The sequence below is a fragment of the Sapajus apella genome, unplaced genomic scaffold (assembly GCF_009761245.1).
Source record: "Sapajus apella isolate SASKATOON/1434 unplaced genomic scaffold, GSC_monkey_1.0 scaffold34, whole genome shotgun sequence".
Classification (NCBI taxonomy): Eukaryota; Metazoa; Chordata; class Mammalia; order Primates; family Cebidae; genus Sapajus; species Sapajus apella.
The window spans coordinates 170,534-191,446 of record NW_022436974.1 but is presented as its reverse complement, the minus strand read 5'-3'; the positions used below and the strand labels follow the sequence as shown (position 1 = coordinate 191,446).

The 20,913-nt window shown below is 41.9% G+C and overlaps 1 protein-coding gene and 1 non-coding gene across 13 annotated transcripts in view; one reads left to right on the top strand and one right to left on the bottom strand.

Annotated features, from left to right (window-relative positions):
* Positions 1 to 588: 588 nt before the first annotated feature.
* LOC116563351 lies at positions 589 to 694 on the bottom strand. The gene has a single exon (XR_004274352.1). It is a non-coding gene; the product is annotated as a U6 spliceosomal RNA (small nuclear RNA).
* A 4,110-nt stretch (positions 695 to 4,804) lies between these two features.
* The window catches only part of YAP1 (Yes1 associated transcriptional regulator), a 131,196-nt gene continuing 115,087 nt past the window's right edge, over positions 4,805 to 20,913 (top strand). For 5 of the 12 annotated variants that reach the window (XM_032295692.1, XM_032295690.1, XM_032295691.1 and 2 more), the window contains exons 1-2: positions 4,880 to 5,612; positions 8,565 to 8,815. In XM_032295692.1, coding sequence (XP_032151583.1) covers positions 5,292 to 5,612; positions 8,565 to 8,815 — 572 coding nt within the window. In that variant the 5' untranslated portion in view covers positions 4,880 to 5,291. Of the gene's footprint in view, positions 5,613 to 8,564; positions 8,816 to 20,913 lie in introns of all 12 variants that reach the window. The other 7 variants (XM_032295680.1, XM_032295682.1, XM_032295684.1 and 4 more) reach the window with 3 other exon arrangements.

The window sequence follows — 20,913 nt, the reverse complement described above, 5'->3', positions numbered from 1 at the left end:
GCATTACAAACAGTGTAATTTGGTAATGAGATGAAGTTTAAAGTTCTACAAAGAATGCCTCCTTGTAGGCCAGGCGTGGTGGCTCACGCCTGTAATCCCAGCACTTTGGGAGGCCGAGGTGGACAGGTTACCTCAGGTTGGCAGTTCTAGATCATCCTGACCAATGTGGAGAAACCCTATCTCTACTAAAAATGCAAAAAATTAGCCATACATGGTGGCATATGCTTGAAATCCCAGCTACTTGGGAGGCTGAAGCAGAAGATTGCTTGAACCTGGGAGGTGGAGGTTGCAGTGAGCTGAGATCACGCCATTGCACTCCACCGGGGGAAAAAAAAGAAAAACTTTGCCAAAAAAAAAAAAAAAAAAAAGAGTGCCTCCTTGTAATTGTATAGTGTAGGTATATCTTTGGGATGCTAGTGTAACCTTATTTAGACAAATTGTCAAAAGCTTTGGTTGAAGCTTCCTATGAATGTGGGGCCAGGGCCCCATAAGCTTAGGTGTTGGAATAGATAACTGGATTAAAACAGTTTAACAGATTCAGTTCATTAAATACAAGAGAGAATGGGATTGAGAACATAGATAATTGTGAGAAGTTTATTAATTATTATTATTAATTTTTTCTTTTCTTTTTGGGGCCATGCTAATCTTCTCTGTATTGTTCCAATTTTAGTATATGTGCTGCTGAAGCGAGCACTATTATTATTATTATTGTTTTTTGAGGTGGAGTTTCTCTCTTTTGCTCAGGCTGGAGTCCAATGGCACAATCTCAGCTCACTGCAACTTCTACCTCCTGGATTCAAGTAATTCTCCTGCCTCAGCCTACCTCGTAGCTGGGATTATAAGCGTGTGCCACCATGCCCAGCTAAGTTTCGTATTTTGAGTAGAGATAGGGTTTTGCCATGTTGGCCAGGCTGGTCTTGAACTCCTGACCTCAGGTCATCCACCCACCTTGGCCTCCCAAAGTGCTGGGATTATAGGTATAAGCCACCATGCCCAACATGAGAAGTTTAAACAATGAATTACGATTTTCAAACTGAATTGTCAAGGATGTTATCTTAGTCTGTTTGTGCTGCTATAACAAAATACCACAGACTGAATAATTTATAAATACTAGATATTATTTCTCACAGTTCTGGAGGTTGGGAAGTCCAAGATCAAGGCAGCAGCAGGTGTGCTGTCTGGTGACAGCTGCTTTCTGCTTCCAAGATGGTGCCTTTGTTGCTGCATCCTCTGAAAGGGATGAAGGCTGTGTCCTCACACAACAGAGAGACGAAAGGGCAAAACAACTGAATGCTGTGTGAAGCCTCTTGTATAAAATTCTTAATCCCATTCAGAAGGGAGGAACCCCATGACCTAATCACCTCCTAAAAGCCATACCTCTTTAATACTGATGCATTGGAGACGTTTCGACACGAATTTTGGAGAGACACAAACATCCAAACCATAACAGAAATGAAAAGAGAAGGGAGTGATAGGTTGCAGAAAATGGAAAGGTTAAGGATAAATGAGGTGTAAGTAATGAAATAACAGAACCAGATGATTATTAAGAATATGGTATACTGCGGCCGGGCGCGGTGGCTCACGCCTATAATCCCAGCACTTTGGGAGGCCGAGACGGGTGGATCACGAGGTCAAGAGATCGAGACCATCCTGGTCAACATGGTGAAACCCCATCTCTACTATAAATACAAAAATTAGCTGGGCATGATGGCGCATACCTGTAGTCTCAGCTACTCGGGAGGCTGAGGCAGGAGAATTGCTTGAACCCAGGAGACAGAGGTTGCGGTGAGCCGAGATCACGCCATTGCACTCCAGCCTGGGTAACAAGAGCGAAACTCCGTCTCAAAAAAAAAAAAAAAAAAAGAATATGGTATACCATAGTTTGATTTCACTACTGGAGTATTTCTGGATGATGACAGAGTACAGATGTAGAGGCAGGTGCCTACAATGAAGTAGAGATGTGGGTCCATTGTAGTTGAGAGGTCAAGTAATTGGAAGACAAGCATTTTGAGATAGTGATCGACATGGACATTGAAAATGGGCCAGGGTGAAGGTGGATCTTTCTATGAAGAAGGTGACCCCCTATTTTAAGATGCTGTCAACTGATAATTGCTCTGCAAAATGGCCAGAAGAGGAAGGCAGTAGACAAAGGATTGAATATGTTATCTTTATCCCCTACTACCCTGTGACTGAAATCGTATAAACGAGGAATAGTAAGTTACAAAATTGTGGTTGATGATACAGAAGTGCTTACAGAACAGTCACTCCAAAGAGCCTTTCACTCCACTTATCAAAGTAATTTTGTCCTCAGTTTAATGGCAGGTAAAACAATATTAAACAAAGCAGCCTCTGCTATATCTTAAGCCCTTTAGTTAGTGTTCATAGTAGTAAATGCTCTAGTAAAGGGACAGCATCCATTCAATCCCAAGTTTTCAATCACTTTGATTCTTTTTTTGAGACAGGGTCTGGCTGTGTTACCCAGGCTGAAGTGCATTGGTGTGATCTCAGCTCACTGCAGCCTCCACCTCCTGGGTTCAAGTGATTCTCATGCCTCAGCTGCCTGAGTAGCTGGGACTCCAGGCACATGCCAGCACATCTGGCTAATTTTTGTGTTTTTTATAGAGACAAGGTTTCACCATTTTGGCCAGACTGGTCTCGAACTCCTGACCTCAAGTGATCTGCTTGCCTTGGCCTCCCAAAGTGCTGGGACTACAGGCATGAACCACCACGTCCGGCCCACTTTGGTTCCTAAAGTTTTCTTTCAGGTAAAGTTTTTAATGCATAGTTTCTGCCTAAAGGTTTTGTTTGTGTGGACTGATTATCGGATATGAGAGGAAGGGACTGCCAAAAGGGTCCCTAAGGTTGTGCTTAGAAAGAGAGAGCTGCTGCAAGGAGAGGCTATGTCACTATCTGTGAAGTAATCTGTGAATACGGGACAATGACAACTGACACTGATGCAGAACTCACTGCATGTCTCAAACTGGGCTAAGTACTTTATATCCATTGATACATTTAATGCCTCAACAACTATGAGGTAGGTGTTATTACTTCTGATGCTAATATTAAAGAACAAGAATTAAGTAACTTGTCCAAAATCTCACAGCTAGTAAATGGCAGAACTGGGACCTGAACTCAAAACTCTGTAACTCCAAAACCTAGAGATTTGTCGTTAAATGCACTTGACATTTAGAGGTGGGAACAAATCCAAGAAGCAGTCATCGGTGTCATTTACACTGATCCCTTTTTTCGGACAGGAAACTGGGGGTTCAGAGTAGTTGATTGGAATCTTCTGTTAGAATTTTGAGTGTCTGAAACCTGCTACCCTGGCCCAGCCCAACCAAACCAGGTGATACGGATCCTTCAGAATTCTGCTAGGCATGTTCTGGCTGGAGGAAGAGATTATCTTTTTGCTCACGGACTTTTTCCTTGCTTAATCCTATTTATACCTCTTTCACTAGCATTGTAGACAAATCATTAAAACAAGAAAGTCACATTTCCTTAGAATGGGCTAGTACATTTAAATTTAGACTGATGTTGCACAATCCTATGAGTATACTAAAAAAAAAAAATTCAATTGCTTAAATATACAAATATGTACATGTATTACTTAACATTGTATGGTATATGAATTACATCTCAATAAAGATGCTTTATTTTATTTTATTTTTTCTGTGTGACAGACTTTATCTTTTTCTTAAGGCTAGTCAAGTGAAGCAGTGGGAGTGGAGAAGGAACAAAGAAATCTGTAACTGGTTGTGATCAATTAGTTGTAAACACCACTGCACTCGGACCAGCCAATAAAGCTGCTTTGAAAAAAAAACCCGAGAGTATGACTTAAAACACACATTTCCATTGTTTTTGAGCGGTTTCCAATGAGCTCCTTGCACATCAGGTGCCTGCGGTGGCCTCCCGGCCCATTCATTTCTTACTCAGTCCACATTCACAGAGTCCACCGTTGGGCCAGGCACAGGGATAGCAGGGGCAGGACCCAGCTCCCAGAGGATGAAAGAGAGGTAAAGAGGAATGAATGCTTGCACCTGAAGTAGTAGATTTTTTGGGTTGAGGCTTCGAGTGACTACGCTGCAAATTCGAGTACTGAAAAAGTTGATGTGATTTCAGTATTTAGAAAACGCAGTGTTTTTGTTTCTTTCAATAAGTTACAGAGTCACAGATCCAGGCTCGAAGCTTCAATTTCAGTAACCGTTTACCCCTTTCAAGTGAGTTTTTGCATACCAAGAGATAAATGAAACAGAATTACAAAATTAAGTTAATGCTGAAAAAAAAGGACCTTTATTAACATTAGCGTCGGCTCACAGTATCTATTTTAACTCTAAGCTATGCTCCCGGCTTGAAGCCCGCAACGGCGCTCCGCTCGGCCGAGCCAGGGTAACGCGTGGAGGAGGTGGGTTCGCACGTCCTCTCTCCACTTCTTTCGGCTTTGGGCCTTTCGCAGGTCCAGGCGAGCTGGAAGCGCCTTTCCCGAGCCCGGGCGGGGAAGGGGCCGAGCGGTGCGGAAGGACTTTCTGCGGCCAAGGGCGGCTGCCTTCTCCGCAGAGACTACAATTCGGACCCGGATTGGACTCAGCGTTTGTGGTTCGCGAGGCGGAACACAGGGCACGCTCCGGGCCCTTGCCCGGCAGAGCGCGGGCGGAGGGCGGACCGGGTCCGGGTGAGCGGGTCACGTGCGGCCAGGAGCGGCGCCGCGGGCCGGGAGTGTGCAGGAATGTAGCAACTTGCAGCGAAAAGTTTTCCTGCGCGGCCGACTGGGCCGCGGTGCGGGCGGGCGCGCAGAGGAAGGAAGAGCCGGGAGGCGGGGCCGCGGCGGCGCGGGCGGGCGCTTCTCCCAACTTTAGTTTTGGCGTCTGAGGCGAGTTTCTGTCTCAGTCGGGCGCAGCCGTCGCCAGGGAAAAGAAAGGGAGGAAGGAAGGAACAAGAAAAGGAAATAAAAGAGAAAGGGGGAGGAGGGGTAAGGCAACCAGCCGTCCGGCCTCCGTCAAGGGAGTTGGAGGGAAAAAGTTCTCAGGCGCCGCAGGTCCGAGTCCCTCGCAGCCCCTCCCGAGGCGCAGTCGCCAGACCAGTGGAGCCGGGGCGCAGGGCGGGGGCGGAGGCGCCGGGGCGGGGGATGCGGGGCCGCCGCGCAGCCCCCCGGCCCTGAGAGCGAGGAGAACGCCGCTCCCGCCGTCGAGCCCGCAGCCCTCGCCGTTTCTCCGCCTCGGCCCGTGGAGCCGGGGCGTCCGGGCGGAGCCCTCGCTCGCCTGGTCAGGGGGTGCGCGTCGGGGGAGGCAGAAGCCATGGATCCCGGGCAGCAGCCGCCGCCTCAAGCGGCTCCCCAGGGCCAAGGGCAGCCGCCTGCGCAGCCTCCTCAAGGGCAGGGCCCGGCGTCCGCACCCGGGCAGCCGGCACCCGCGGCAACCCAGGCGGCGCCACAGGCACCCCCCGCCGGGCATCAGATCGTGCACGTCCGCGGGGACTCAGAGACAGACCTGGAGGCGCTCTTCAACGCCGTCATGAACCCCAAGACGGCCAACGTGCCCCAGACCGTGCCCATGAGGCTCCGGAAGCTGCCCGACTCCTTCTTCAAGCCGCCCGAGCCCAAATCCCACTCCCGACAGGTAACCTCGCCGCCCCTCTCCCGGCTTCCCCGTGGGGCGGGACCCAGGCCGGGGGGCGCTCGGGAGTCACGGCCGCCAGCTCTGGCCGGGGGGGGGGTTGCGGGAGGTCTGGGGTGGGGGTCTCGCAGCGAAGTGGAGGAACTGGAGGCGTCCCCTCGGCCGCGGTAACCGGCTCCCTACTCCTCCCAGAGTCCGGGGCTGAGATTTGTTTTTTCCTTTGAGTTTTTCCTCTGCGGTTGTAGCCCCGGGGGGCGTGCTTTCCCTCCTTCCTTTCTTTCTTCCCGGGGTTCCCGGGAGGTTGGCGGGAGTGGGGCGGGTGTGTGGGGAGGAAGGAAGGGGGTGGGGAGAGCCGGGCCTGGGCCGCGGTGGGCTTGCACAATGCGCGCGCCTCCGCGCGCTCCACAACTTCGCTCCCGCCGGGGCCGGGCCGGGAAAGGGGGAGGGGGGCCTCTGGCATTTGTGTGTGGGTGAGTTGCCAGCGGCGGCCGAGTTTCTGAAGTTGAGCCCTGGGCCCCTTTCCTTTGGGGCCTCTCGGTCCACTTCAGTCTCCTGGGGAGTCAAATAATTGTTCTCTTGTTTTCCAATGTTGATTAGGGGTGGGGGTTGAACCAGCCCATTTAGTTTTTTGCTCGCTCTTCACCCCCCCCCCCTCCGCTTCCTCTCCCCCTCCGGTAAGCATTTATTTTCCTCGCGGCTCTAGCGTTTTCAGAACACAGGTCTCGGGCTTCCCCTGCCCAGACTTTCCTGGAAGTTGTTTATGGAGTTCTTTCACCCTTGCGCTTCCCTTGTATCTTGGAACTTGGGCCGGCTCGCTCTTATCAAACTTAGTAGGTTGCGTATTGGTTTCCCAATTGTAGACTATTATTTACAGTCGGCTGAAACGCTTTTAAATTAGCCACATCTGTACGTTGCGCAGGAACTGAGTTGAGCTTTACTGTACCGACGTTTTAACACAAGCCTTTGATAATATACTGCGGTTGACCCATAGGCCAAGTCCTGCCTAGTTCAACTGTGATTAAAAGTTAATGTTTGGGAAGCGATGACTAATTCTGGAATCGCCATTGCTTTATGATTCTCATTGCGGATATGAACATGGCTGCTTTTCCACATACACAGCGTTCGATTATTTTGCCAACTTGATTCAGCATAGAAGTGAAACTATTTATAATGAAAGTGTTAACATTCCAATAGGTCCCAGTGGATTTGTTTAGGGTTCTTTTTCTTTCCTTCTTTTTTTTAAAAAAAAAAAAAAAAACTTGCTTCAGGCTAAACTTGAGCATAGGAACTTTGCCCAAAAGTTAATAGGTTTTCCAAATACTGCAATGTAGTTAGCCGACTCTGGCTGTAACTTGAGTGGAAAGAAGAGTTACCGCCCCCACTCCCATTCCCTCTCCTATTTGCAGGCCTGTTATATAGTCTTCTGTCGGAGACCAAGGAGTTTTGGAACTCAGAAAAGCTCACTTAACCTGATGACAAAAACCCGGGTTAAGGAGGAGGAAGGAAAAACAATTTAGCTGCTTGCCTAAACACTTCAATTTGTCAGAAGTAGACTTAGGTGTGCTTTTTTCTCATACCCCAAAGTGGGTTTATGGAATCATTATGGGTAAATGTATGTTGGCATGCACCCTACAGACTAGACAGTGTGTTTTCAAAATATAATACACATAGATTAGATCCCCCATTTTGTGACATCTATCAGCCACAAAGAATCATAACTGGAAAGTGTACTTTTTCTTCTAGTAATTTTTACATGAATTTCTATCCTGGAGTTCTAAAATTCATAGAGTATTATAGTTTTATTTATTTTTAATAAGTTTTTAATTAAGTGTTGTGCATCTGTAAATTTGACTTTTATCTCTGCTAATGATTTCCTAAATCACACTTATTCTGATGGGAAACAAAGGTACATCACTTTAAGGCATGGATATGACTCTAAGTCCTTCCAATTTCCTTAACTTTGTGAATCTAGGAAATTCTTAACTTTTTGATAATCAAACACTAATTCTAATTTTAAAAATTTAAATAAACTATGCAAGATTAGGAATAGTACAAATCTAGGTTGTAAATACTATTGTTCACAAACTGGTGACTAAGTTCTTTTATGTACATCCATTTTTCCATCATGAAAACTATTTTACAAACGAGAAAACAGGCATATGGAAGTTAAGGTATTTGTTCAGTGTCACACTAGCCAACTTGGACTGGAACTCCGATCTTTGGGGTCCTAGTGCAAAATTTTTTCTGCTTGTATAGAGTTGTGGATGTGTGTCAGTTCTTAAGTTATAATTGGACTCATAACATCTTTATCTTCTACATACAACGATACATTTTTTTTTCATCCTGTTCATTGTAGGTGACTTTTAAGAACATTTGGTCAGTTCAGATTTGTCGATTTCATTAAAAACTGTGTAATTTGTTATGATTTCTTTATTGATGGCATTTTATGATGGGAAAAAATGACAATGGTTTGTTTTTTCTTGGGCTTGACCTAGAAAAAAAATTAATTACTTAAAACCTAGTAAAACATGCATATTATTTGTGTTGTGTTTATACTTAGAATATTTTAGGACTTGGAAAAGCACCCATACTGCATTGACCTTTTAAAAATTAGGCTTTAAAATTCACTATTATTTTTGGAATGTTTTATTCATTTCAGTACTAGTTGTCCTTACATGTCTAGTGTATAGTAGGTGGAAATTCATTAGATGGACTACTCATCAATAAAATTACAAATATTTATAAAGTTTATATTAAAATTATATATTGAGTATCCATTTGAAAACCTGTGCTCTCTGGTGTCAAATATTAAATGTTGAAATTATCCTTTGGTTCTTAGACATTTGGCTGCAATTAAGCACTGACTGGGAAATTTAAATTTTAAGCACTGACTGGAAAAAACTCTCAAAAAACTTTTTTTTTTTTTTTAATTTTTCATGTTAATATTCTTAATAGGCCAGTACTGATGCAGGCACTGCAGGAGCCCTGACTCCACAGCATGTTCGAGCTCATTCCTCTCCAGCTTCTCTGCAGTTGGGAGCTGTTTCTCCTGGGACACTGACCCCCACTGGAGTAGTGTCTGGCCCAGCAGCTACACCCACAGCGCAGCATCTTCGACAGTCTTCTTTTGAGATACCTGATGATGTACCTCTGCCAGCAGGTTGGGAGATGGCGAAGACATCTTCTGGTCAAAGATACTTCTTAAAGTAAGTGAAAATAATGGTGGGAGACAATTATCTAAGAAAAATATGTATTGGAAAATATAGTAAAGCAGTGTCAAGATATAGAATATTATTTGTTTTTATGTTTTACTTAATATTTATGTTAAGCTCTGTAGCTCTGTTATATCTTCCATATATGTTTTTTAGTTTGGTATGACCTAAATACGTTTGTTAGCATGGTTAATATTTTGAAAGCTTTATTGAGTCTTGGTTCTGAGCCTGTCTATAATCTTTTCTTTTGTGGAAGTTTGGTTTTTCTCATTTTGAGCTTGTGCCAAACTCCTGTTAATTAGCCTAGCACAAAATAGAAACAATACCATGAACGTTTTCAAATTCTGGGAATTACAGGACTAACAGCACCTTATGGAATATGTGTGGTGCTACTTGTATCTTTTTAAATAAATATTTTATTGGTAGAAAACTACAAAATAAGTAGGGCTCTTTGGGGAGTCTAATTTTTACAGTTTTTTAAATTGCGAAATGATAAGCACTTCAACTGAAGCTTGATGTAACTTACCAATTTTTCCCCCAAAAATGTAACGGGAAATACAGATTTTTAGGTTTTATATGTAGTCGCTCAGTGGCAAACTTCTTTCAAGCTAGTAGATCTTCAAAACAGAAACTCCGCTCTCTGGGAAAACAGAAACATGACCATTGGGTTGTTTATTTTTTATCAGTCTTTTTGTCTTTAAAAAAAATGGCAAAATTGCACTAGGTTGAAAAGACCAAAATAGAATTTTCTCTCCTCTAATTCTGAAATTACAGGTAGGACCTCAACTTTTTTCTGGCTTGTTTGGATCAAGTATATACAAAATGTTGATTAAAACTATTATAGATGGAAATTGATGTCTTTAAAAATTCTCATTTAATAGTGTTTAATTAGGTTGAGATAAAGTGAAAAACAGTGTAAGTTTTGGTTCAGATCTGTCTTGATAGTCTTCTCCTAAGGCAAATGTAACATTTATTTATTATAACAGATAATATCATTAATGGTGTTTTGTTATGTGAATCCTAATATGTGTTTTATAGTGATTGTCTTCCAGGGTGGGTTGCTACTTTGTAATGTAAGATAGAAAGTTTTGTGACAAACTTACAGAAGAGCAGAGGGAAAGGTTTGATCATGAAAAAATTCCTACAGTTTTTTGCCCCCTTTCCTGCAACTTTTTCTTTTCCTTTTTTTAAAATTCATTTTCTGGTGTCCTAGTATCCATTTCAAAGGATCAAATTTCAACCAGAACAGTAAAGGGCCTGAGAATGGAAAGTACACACAAGTCTGGCAAACTCATCTGCATGAGCAAGATCATTTGTTCTCAAGCAGACATCCAAAGTAAATGATTGAAAGAGCTGCTAGCTGTGAAGGATGTGTCTTGAAGGGGAAGGGAGTGGAAACAAACCAGGTTGTTAGGAAGAAAAAGAAAGGCTGCACTTTTTTGAACCTCTCCCTGCTGGGTCACATGCTGACCTGGGGAGATTTTTTTAAACAGCTTAATAGCTGCTTGCCTTCGTTCTTTGGTTGATGCTGTGGCTAAAAGTATAAGTTTAAAAAGCAACATTTATGCTCTTCTTAGCTCTTTATATCTTGTAATAATTGCTTGTAGGTGATACCTGCCTACAATTTCCTTATTTTGAATGAATGATCTTTTTTTGAGCTGAAATAAATATTGTAGATACAGTTGGGCTTCCGTATCTGTAGGTTCAACTTTCATGGATTCAACCAACCTCTGATTGAAAATATTCAGACAAAAATTACATTTGTACTGAATAATGTACAAACTTTTTTCCTTGTCATTATTTCCTAAATAATGTAACAACTATTTACATAGCATTTACATTGTATTAAGCATTATATGGAATCTAGAAGTGATATAATGTATATGGGAGAATATGTGTAGGTTATATGCAAATATTTTACCAGTTTATATGAAAGACCAGAGGATCTGTGGATTTTAGTACATGTAGGAGGTCCTGGAACCAATCCTCCATAGATGTTGAGGAATGACTATTCATTTTTCAAAGTTTCCATTGATTCTTCCTTTGCGGTACAAAGGTATTGATAAATAGATGGATTAGTGAAGGGTATATGCCCTCTGCCCCCAGTCACCTCATTCACCTCTATCACCTATGGGCCTGTAAGGAAGATAAACCAGGCCAAAATAAGTAAATTTGAAATTACGTCGTATGAGAAAAGGTTGCAAGGATAGAGAGATACTTACCTGGAAAAGAAAAAACTGTGAGGAGAAGAGATAAGACATGATGATTCTTTCAGCGTTTACGGGGAACTTTCATATGGAAGTAAGATTAGTCCTAGGAATTTTCTCATATAAAACTTTTAAGAAGTAGAAGAGTTTTCTTGGACAGGTAAATCTTGCTCAATAAATGCAGGTAAAATCATGGTTAGTTGGTATCTGTCAGGGATTCTATGGGAGGCCCATAAACATTGGATGGGGAAGATGAATGCTGTGGGCTTATAAACTTTTACATTGTAAAGAGTATCCGCTCTACGAACAAAATGCAATTTGGAAAAATATTATGAAATAAGATTATTTCACCTTCTTCCGTTAGCTACTTCCATGATTTTACGGGCTGTACAGTTGTTATAACTTCTTTTTGTGTACTGAACAGATAAATGAGATTAATACCCTAACCATGAGTCAAAGATGATGATAAACTAACCTTTTGGTGCCAACTTTCTATTGTCAAAGTTCATTTTTATCCTACTTTTGATGTTTTAAAATAGGACTGTCTTTGGAATCTATATACTTTTATATCTAAAGAAGAGTGTTGTCAACCTGATGTAGGATAAGATTCAAATTAGTTGCATATTTTATACTTATTTCCACAGGGAAACATTTTATTTAAATGCGTCGTTTTAGATATTTGTTGGAACTGACTTTTAAGTTACAAAGTCTATAACTTATTGAAATTTATATTTGGCATGAAGAACTCTGACCATAAATGACCCAAACAGGCAAGATGATGTAATTTGAGAAAAAACTTAAAAATGTTGACTTCAGAAACAGCCAGTTGTTGCCTTGTGACCATAGATGATTGAGTTTTTGAAGTCAGTTGGCCTATCCTCTAGTTTCCAGGCAGCATGATTATTGAAAGATTATAAGCAGCCAATCATTGGTCGTTTTAAAGCCCTTCTTAGGTCAGTGACATCTTCTGGAGAAGACTTGTACCTTATTTTGGCAAGTGATATGATGGAAGTATGGTGCTAGCTACATTTATCAATGGCATATTTTCAAGCTCCGGGACAAATGTGAAGTATGTAAACAAGGCTTAGCCATATAATACTCTGTGTTTACTGTTCAAAACTAATTTCTTTACCATTGCATTGAGCTTTCATTTCAAAGGAATTCATTCTCTTTATGACTCTGAGAGTTATTACCTTCTTCAGCTGTCTTATGGTTTTCCTACAGGAAATAGTTCTTCAAGTAGTTGGTCAACAACTTCCTATTTCTTTATAAGCTGCTGAATAACTTCCTGAATTAGTATTCTATAATGTCTCTGGTTTCAAGGAGTGTTTTTACTTGCAAGTTTATTCTGTTGACTCTGATACCTTGTAACTGTTAATAATGTTCAAAGACGTGTTTTCTTGTGTATAATGTACCATGTAGTACCTTATAATTTGATTTAAGGGATCTGGATTAATGATTTTCAAAGTTTTTACATTTGCATTGTTTTAATAATGTTCAAATAATTTTTAAAGGATAGTTTTGTTTCAATTTCCATTGTTTATCATTTTCTGAATAACTGGCCACAGTGTTTTTAGTCTGTGAAGATTAAAGGTTTTTGTGGCTGTGATTTCATTAAGTTATATTTGAGTATCTTGGTATACAATTTTAAAAGGATTTTTTTTCAGAAGTTTTTGATATTGTGTGGCATAAAACTTATCCGTATTCCAACATTAATTTGCCTTATAGATGTAATTGATTGCTATACATAGGCTGATTATTTTTCTTTTTCTTTCTTCTTCTTCTTTTTTTTTTTTTTGAGACACAGAGCCTTGCTCTGTTGCCCAGGCCGGAGTGCAGTGGTGGGATCTCGACTCATTGCAATCTCTGTCTCTTGGGTTCATGGGATTTTCCTGCCTTGTCTCTACTAAAAATAAAAAATTTAGCCAGGTGTGGTGGCACACGGCTGTAGTCCCAGCTACTCAGGAGGCTGAGACAGGGGTTGCGGTGAGTCGAGATCCTGACGCTGCACACCAGCCTGGGTGACAGAGCCAGACTCTGTCTCAAAAAAAAAAAAAAAAAGACTGAACATAATGCAGTGTATGTTGTTACTATAATAAAGATTAGATATTTTAAAAAGGAAGTTTCATAAAGAATAAGGTTCTGCTGTTTTTTTCTGTAGCAAGTATAACCTAAATGGTTTCCCTTTAAAAATGAAAAGCTTGTAATTTTGCCATTAAATGTTAAGTTGCACACGTGCACATGTATACACAAAACAAAAAACAGTTCAAATTGCAATCACAAAGTATTTCCCCATTTGAGAGAAAGCCAGTCTCTGCCTGTTTGTCTTGCTGTTGAGGCTGAGTGGAGAGAGAAGATGAAAGTACGCCCTCAGCCCTGGGGGGTGGGGCAGAGCTTACTTCTGCTCGGTGGGTGGGCATCCCAGGGAAGAATGGCACTCACAGTAATTTGGGGAGAAAACCCTGGAGGAACTGTATTCATCAGTGGCAGAAGAAAAACAGTTGGATGATAGTAGGTGTGACAGAGTAAATAGAACATAGAGATTAACATGTTCCTTGGGAAAAATAATAGAATATTTTTAGTGTGACCTAAGAAAGAAGTTCACTAGAACTGTAGAGCCTATGTATAGCAATCAATTGCATCTAACTTCTAGTGAACTACTTTCTAGAACTAAGAAATATCTGGACAAGTTTAAATGTAGCAGACTTAGTTGTTGACTGCAAGGTGGTAGACTAATTTTCTTTTTAAAATCACCTTTAAAAAATAACCTTTCCTAAAGTTCTATGTTAGCCATTTAAAAAAACCAAAACATCTTGTTAGCATTTGAGTAGTTGAAACTTGGGGGAAAAAAAAAAAAAAAAAAAACCCAGGTTTTCACAACCCTAAGATCAGTCCTCTTTAGTGGTGTAGAGAATATTTTACTTTGCAATTAGGAAAATAATGTGAATTCACAGTTTAAAATACTCATGCTCTCACAACTCTGCATTGCCTTGTACTTTAAGACTTTGAGGAGAGGTAAACTGTAAACATTTTTGTTGCCAAAACATATTGAAATTTAGGCTTGGGACAAAGCAAAGTGAAGTCATTTTAAAAAATCAGTTGCTAAGATTTAAGATTATTCAAACTTAATTTGCTACCCTCTGTGATAGCATAATTTAACCATTAATCGTGGCTTGAAAGTTTTTAATAATAGCTAAGTAGCATTGTATAAAGGGAGGTCTTAAAGAGCTGTGTGGTTCTATAACTGTGGTTACTAAGTGATGCGCTTCTTACAAAAAGGGCTTCTGATTCTAGGATTAATCAGAACTTCAAGCCATGAAAGGGACATTGCTGTTTCTATGAAGAAGAATTGCTTCATGGTTCTGGTTGCTCAAGTGCTGTAGCACCAAGTTTCCTGGAAACAAGTACTGCCACCGTGGAAGCACTTTTATTTACGTAGGGCTTGACCCCTTCTAAATGCAAACAAAGAAGTTCGGTTTAAATCACAGTAGTCCTCCCCAACCCCCTTAATATTCTAGACAAGGAAAGTGGTCAGTATTTAATCCTCATTTTGCTCCTAGCATGTGAAGAATCATAATTTTTAACACAGCAAGTGACAGTCTGTTGTTTCTTTGAATGATGTTGCAAATTAATAGAATAATGCAAATGACAGTATCTATTATTTGGGTTTTCTTCCATCACTTATTTCCAATGCTTTATTTGTGGTTAGTGCCATTACTTCATTTGCTGTCACTTTGTGTCTCTGTCTCTTTATGGGATGTTAGTCACTTGACTGTGATATTCTTCAGCAGGATTCTCAATTGGGGATGGGTGAGGGGACATTTTATTAAAAGCTCCTTCCTTTCTCTTCTTGTAATTGCTTACCTAATCTAAAGGGAGGAGAATTTTTTTTTGTGTTTAAAGTAAGGTTTTTATTTGGCCAGTTAAGTATGTTCAGAGAGTTGATACTTGCATGAAAATTGCTGCAGGTTTGATTTGGGATTTGGAGTAAAGGTAGTGTTTGTTAAAATGCTACTATATGCTTTGACAAAATTGATTGTAGTATAGAAAGTTGCTTGAAATTCAACTTCTCTTATATCCTGAAGTGACTACTATGGAGCAGGCTTTTGGGATAAAAAGCACACCCTACCACCTAGGAGGTGAAGCAAGATGGGGATTTTTTTTTTTTTTTCCTGTATAAGGCATGGATGTGGGGGTTCTTTTGTTTTATATTTATAAGACAGTCCTCCCTCTTATTCCTTCATGGACAGTAGCCCCTCCCCACCATCCATGGTTTTACTTTCCAAAGTTTCAGTTACTTCCCATCAGCTGTGGCATAAAAATATTAAAATGGAGAATTCCAGAAATAATTCATGACCAGGCGTGTTACCTTCATTTGTAATTCCAGCACTTTGAGAGGCTGAGGGTGGGAATATCACTTGAGCCCAGGAGTTGAAGACTACCAGCCTGACGAACATAGCAAGATCTCCTGTCTACTAAAAATACAAAAAATTAGCCAAGCATGGTGACACCTGCCTGTAGCCCCAGCTACTTGGGAAGCTAAAGTGGGAGAATCACCTGAGCCAAGGAAATTGAGGCTGCAGTGATTGTGCCACTGAAGTCCATCCCAGCCTGGGCTTCAGGAGTGAGACCTTCTCTCAAAAAAAACCAAAAATGAAAAACCAGCTCATAAGTTTTAAATTGCAGTGTTCTGAGTAGCGTGATGCAATCCTGCAATCTTGTGCTGTTCAATCTGGCATGTGAATACTCTCTTTGGCCATTGCATCCACACTGTTTACACTACCCCCCACCCCACCAATCCATCAGTCAGTTAGTAGCCACCTCAGTTGTCAGATCCCAAGACTGTAGTATATATAGGATATAGGGTTCGGTACTACCCACTGTTTAAAGCATCCACTATGGGGCTCACTGCTGCCTCTGATTTTATGCATTTATTTTATTATTTTTTTGAGACAGACTCTAGCTCTGTCGCCCGGGTGGGAGTACAGTGGCGTGATCTCGGCTCACTGCAGCCTCTGTCTCCTGGGTTCAAGAGATGCTCCCGCCTCAGCCTCGTGAGTAGCTGAGATTACAGGTGTGTGCTACCATGCCTGGCTAATTTTTGTATTTTTAGTAGAAACGGGGGTTTCACCATGTTCGTCAGGCTGGTCTCAAACTCCTGACCTCGTGAACTGTCCGCCTTGGTCTCCCAAAGTGCTGGGATTATAGGTGTGAGCCACCTCGTCTGGCCGGTATGTGATTTTTTTGTGTTTGTTTGGCTTATTTTGAGACAGAGTCTCACTCTGTCACCCAGATGTAGAGTGCAGTGGCACGATCACTGCTTATAGCAGATTCTACCTCCCAGGCTTGTGTGATCTTCTACCTCGCCTCCTGAGTACCTGGGACTATAGGCATCCACCAACATGCCTGGCTAATTTTTAAATTTTCTGTAGAGACGAGGTTTCACCATGTTGCCCAGATTGTTCTCAAACTCCTGGACTCAGGTGATCCTTAGGTGTGAACCCCTGCACCTGGCCAGGCATATGTTTTTTATTATAAAACTAACATTTATTAGAGAAAATTAGAAAATTCAGGAAAAGAGAAAGGGGCCTGGTGTAGTGGCTCATGCCTGTAATCCTAGCCTTTTGGGAGGCTGAGGCGGGCAGATAACTGGAGGCCAGGAGTTAAAGACCAGCCTGGCCAACACAGTAAAAACCCGCCTCTGCTAAAAATAGAATAATAGCCGGGCACGGTGGCTCATGCCTGTAATCCCAGCACTTTGGGAGGCCGAGGCGGGTGGATCACGAGGTCAAGAGATCGAGACCATCCTGGTCAACATGGTGAAACCCCGTCTCTACTAAAAATACAAAAACATTAGCTGGGCATGGTGGTGCGTGCCTGTAATCCCAGCTACTCAGGAGGCTGAGACAGGAGAATTGCCTGAACCCAGGAGGCAGAGGTTGCGGTGAGCCAAGATCGCGCCATTGCACTCCAGCCTGGGTAACGAGTGAAACTCCGTCTCAAAAAAAAAAAAAAAAAAAAAAAAAGAATAATAAAAATTATTAAAATATTATAAAAGTTTTATTAACTAATAAAAAAATAGCTGGGCATGGTAGTACATGCTTGTAATCCCAGCTACTCGGGAGACTGAGGCATAAGAATCATTTGAACCCGGGAGGCAGAGGTTGTGGTGACCCAGAATCACACCACTACACTCCAGCCTGGGTGACAGAGCCAGACTGTCTCAAAAAAGAGAAAGGGAAGGAAGCGCAGGATTCTACCAATGAGGGGTGTTCAGAGAACCTTGTTTTCATATCCTGTGTATAAACATATATTTTGAAATTTAATTTTTAGGGAAATAACCTGTACATTGATTTGAAAATCCTTTAATATTATAAGGTATATAAAGAAAAAGAGCAGTGACCCTCTTTTCTTAATCTCTGACTTGCATTCTTCAGAGGTAGGCACTTTCCACTTCTTTTAGGTCTTTTTTTCCCCGGTACTTTAAAAATTCCATATTTGTAAAATATGTTATATTGCTATTGAATCTTCATCACCCCTCAAAATCCTTCTTTTCTGAATCCTCCCATTATAATTACTGTAATTATTTTGTTAAATATTTTTACATTATGACAATTCATGTTATGTCTGCAGCTGAGTCATATAATGTACTATGATTTTCTGGAAACTTCTATATTTCCTTGACAGGCCAATTGTTAACTGAGTGATTTCTTGTTTTCATTTCTGTTGCTTTCTGCCCACCTTGGAGGGGTTCTCAGAGTTCTTTGTCTTCCTGCTCTGTGCTTCTTGATCTGTGCTAAACTTTTTGCTTCAGAGTTGTCACGTTAGGATGTTCCTTGGCTTTCATCCTACGGAGTCCTGGACCACTCTTCTGGGTTGGATACCCTATTTTTTCTCTTTCTTTATTTGCTCTTTTTTGAGTTTGTTCATCCTTTAGAAATTTGCAGAGGAAAGGGGTACATGGGAGATAGCTGTGTTAAGATCTCTTGTGTCTGAAATGATCTTTCTCTGTTAACATTTAGTGGGCATTTGGTTGTGGCATTTACAGTTATTTTCTCTCGAAATTTTGAAGGCGTTACTCCATTTTCTTCTAGCTTCCAGTTTGCTAATTGAGTATTTGCTTCCCTTGGGGATTTTAATATTTTGTTCTTTATATTGGGGGTCTGAAATTTCATAATAGTCTTTGATATGATCTTTTAAAATTCATTGTAAACAATGCCTGGTCATGTGTCATCAGTTCTTGTAAAGACACTGAGTTTTTACTTTGGATCATGCCCCTTAAGATTTTGCAGTGCAGTTGCCCTAAAGTACAATTTCCAGGACTGTCTTTCAGTTCTGGAATCTTTAAGTCCTGGAAAACATTTATTTTATTAGTTCCTGGGTAATTTCTTCCAGCCTATTTTATCTGTTCTCTATTTCTGGAATTCTTGCTAGTCAGATTAACTTTTTTTTAAGAGATGTGGTTTCACCATGTTGGCCAGACTAGTCTTGAACTCCTGACCTCAGGTGATCCGCCCGCCTCGGCCTCCCAAAGTGCTGGGATTATAGGCGTGAGCCACCATACCCGGCCCAGACTAACTCTTTAATTTTCTTATTTTATCTCACTATTTTCTTTCACTTAGCATTTTGTTATGTTTTCTGGGAGATTCCTTCAACTTTAGTTTTTAAATTTTCAGTTGATTTTGTTTTGTTTCTGAGATGAGGGGGGTCTCACTCTGCTGCCCTGGATGGAGTGCAGTGGCACGACCTGAGCTTACTGCAACCTCTGCCCCCCTGTGCTCAAGTGATCCTCCCTCCACAGTTTCCTAAGTAGCTGGGACCACAGATGCTCATCACCATGCCTGGCTACAGTTTTGTATTTTTGGTAGAAGTGGGGTTTCACCATGTTTCCCGTGGCTGGTCTCGAACTCCTGAGCTCAAGTGATCTGTCTGCGTCCGCCTTCAAAAGTGCTGGGATTACAGGGATGAGCCACCGTGCCTAGCCAGATTTTTTGGGTTTTTTTTTTGAGACATGGTCTTCCTCTGTTGCCCAGGCTGGAGTGCAGTGGCACGCTCAGGGCTCACTGCAGCCTCGACTTTCCAAGCTCAGGTGTTACTCCTGCTTCAGCCTCCCAAGTAGCTGGAACTGGCTGATTTTTGTGTGTATGTTTTGTAGAGACAGGGTTTCACCATTTTGCCCAGGCTGACCTCAAATGCCTGGGCTCAAGTGATCCACCCACCTTGGCCTCTTAAAGTGCTGGGGTTACAGTTGTGAGCCAATGTGCTTGGCCTGATTTTCTTTTGTCCCCAGAAAACTCTTTTTTTTTTTTATTTTTTTTTTTTTTTTTTTGAGACAGAGTCTTGCACTGTCGCCCAGGCTGAAGTGCAATGGCACAATCTCGGCTCACTGCAGCTTTCGTCTCCTGGGTTGAAGGGATTCTCCTGCCTCAGCCTCCTGAGTAGCTGGGATTACAGGCACCTGCCACCATGCCCCGCTAATTTTTAAAATATTTTTAGTAGAGATGGGGTTTCACCTTGCTAGCCAGGCTGGTCTTGAACTCCTGACCTCAGGTGATCTGCCTGACTCAACTCCCCAAAGTGATGGGATTACAGGTATGAGCCACTGTACTGGCTTATCATTCTTAATTTCCAGGGAGTCTTTTCTGAGCTCGTTGTTTGTTATTTTTAATAACATGCTGCTCTTATTTAATGGTTGTAGTAATATAATACCTCCCTTAGGATATTATACTGAGTGTTTCTTTTTATATATATATATTTTTTGAGACAGAGTTACACTCTTGTTACCCAGGCTGGAGTGCAATGGCGCGATCTCGGCTCACCGCAACCTCTGCCTCCTGGGTTCAGGCAGTTCTCCTGCCTCAACCTCCTGAGTAGCTGGGATTACAGGCACGCGCCACCATGCCCGGCTGATGTTTTGTATTTTTAGTAGAGATGGGATTTCACCATGTTGACCCAGGATGGTCTCATCTCTTGACCTCGTGATCCACCCGCCTCGGCCTCCCAAAGTGCTGGGATTACAGGCTTGAGCCACCGCGCCCGGCTTATATTTTATGCTGATGCCTTCATTGTCTTGGTGGGCTTCACTGGGGAGTAATACAACAGGGACCAAGCCCTGAAGGAGCCCCTGAATGCCAGTATCTTGGTAATTTCTTCTTTTAGTGGCCACTATCTGTTGCTAAAAGTGTGCCAGTCTGGAGAGCACCAGTGGTGATGGGTGTTAGGACCGAATACCAGTGTTCTTCGGCTTGACAATGTGGGGTCTCATCCCTGTTCTTGGCTATGTCATGTGTTTGAATAATCCATTTCCTCCTTGGGCTGAGCAGAGAGGCATGCAGTAGGTTTTTAAAAAGTTGTATGTAAGCTGAATTTTTGTGAATCCAGTTTATAATTATAGGTTGACTATAGAAAGTTGCCAATTTTCTAAGCCCAAAACAGTGACTATTAGCAATTTTTTTTTTTTTTTTTTTTTAAGACAGGGTTTCATCATGTTGGCCAGGCTAGTCTTGAACTGACCTCAGGTGATCCGCCTGCCTAGGCCTCCCAAAGTGCTGAGATTACAGGCGTGAGCCACCACGCCCAGCCATATTAGCAAATTTTTATGATTTGGTTTAAACATTACAAATTCACTTTCTACTGAATCCTCGATATGGTTTGGCTGTATCCCTACTGAAATCCAAACTTGAATTATATCTCTCTGAGTTTCCACATGTTGTGGAAGGGACCCAGGAAGAGGTAATTGAATCATGGGGGCCAGTCTTTCCTGTGTTATTTTCATGATTGTGAATAAGCCTCATGGGATCTGATGGGCTTATCAGGGGTTTCCGCCTTTGCTTCCTCCTCATTTCTCTCCTGCTGCTGCCATGTAAGAAGTTCCTTTCACCTCCC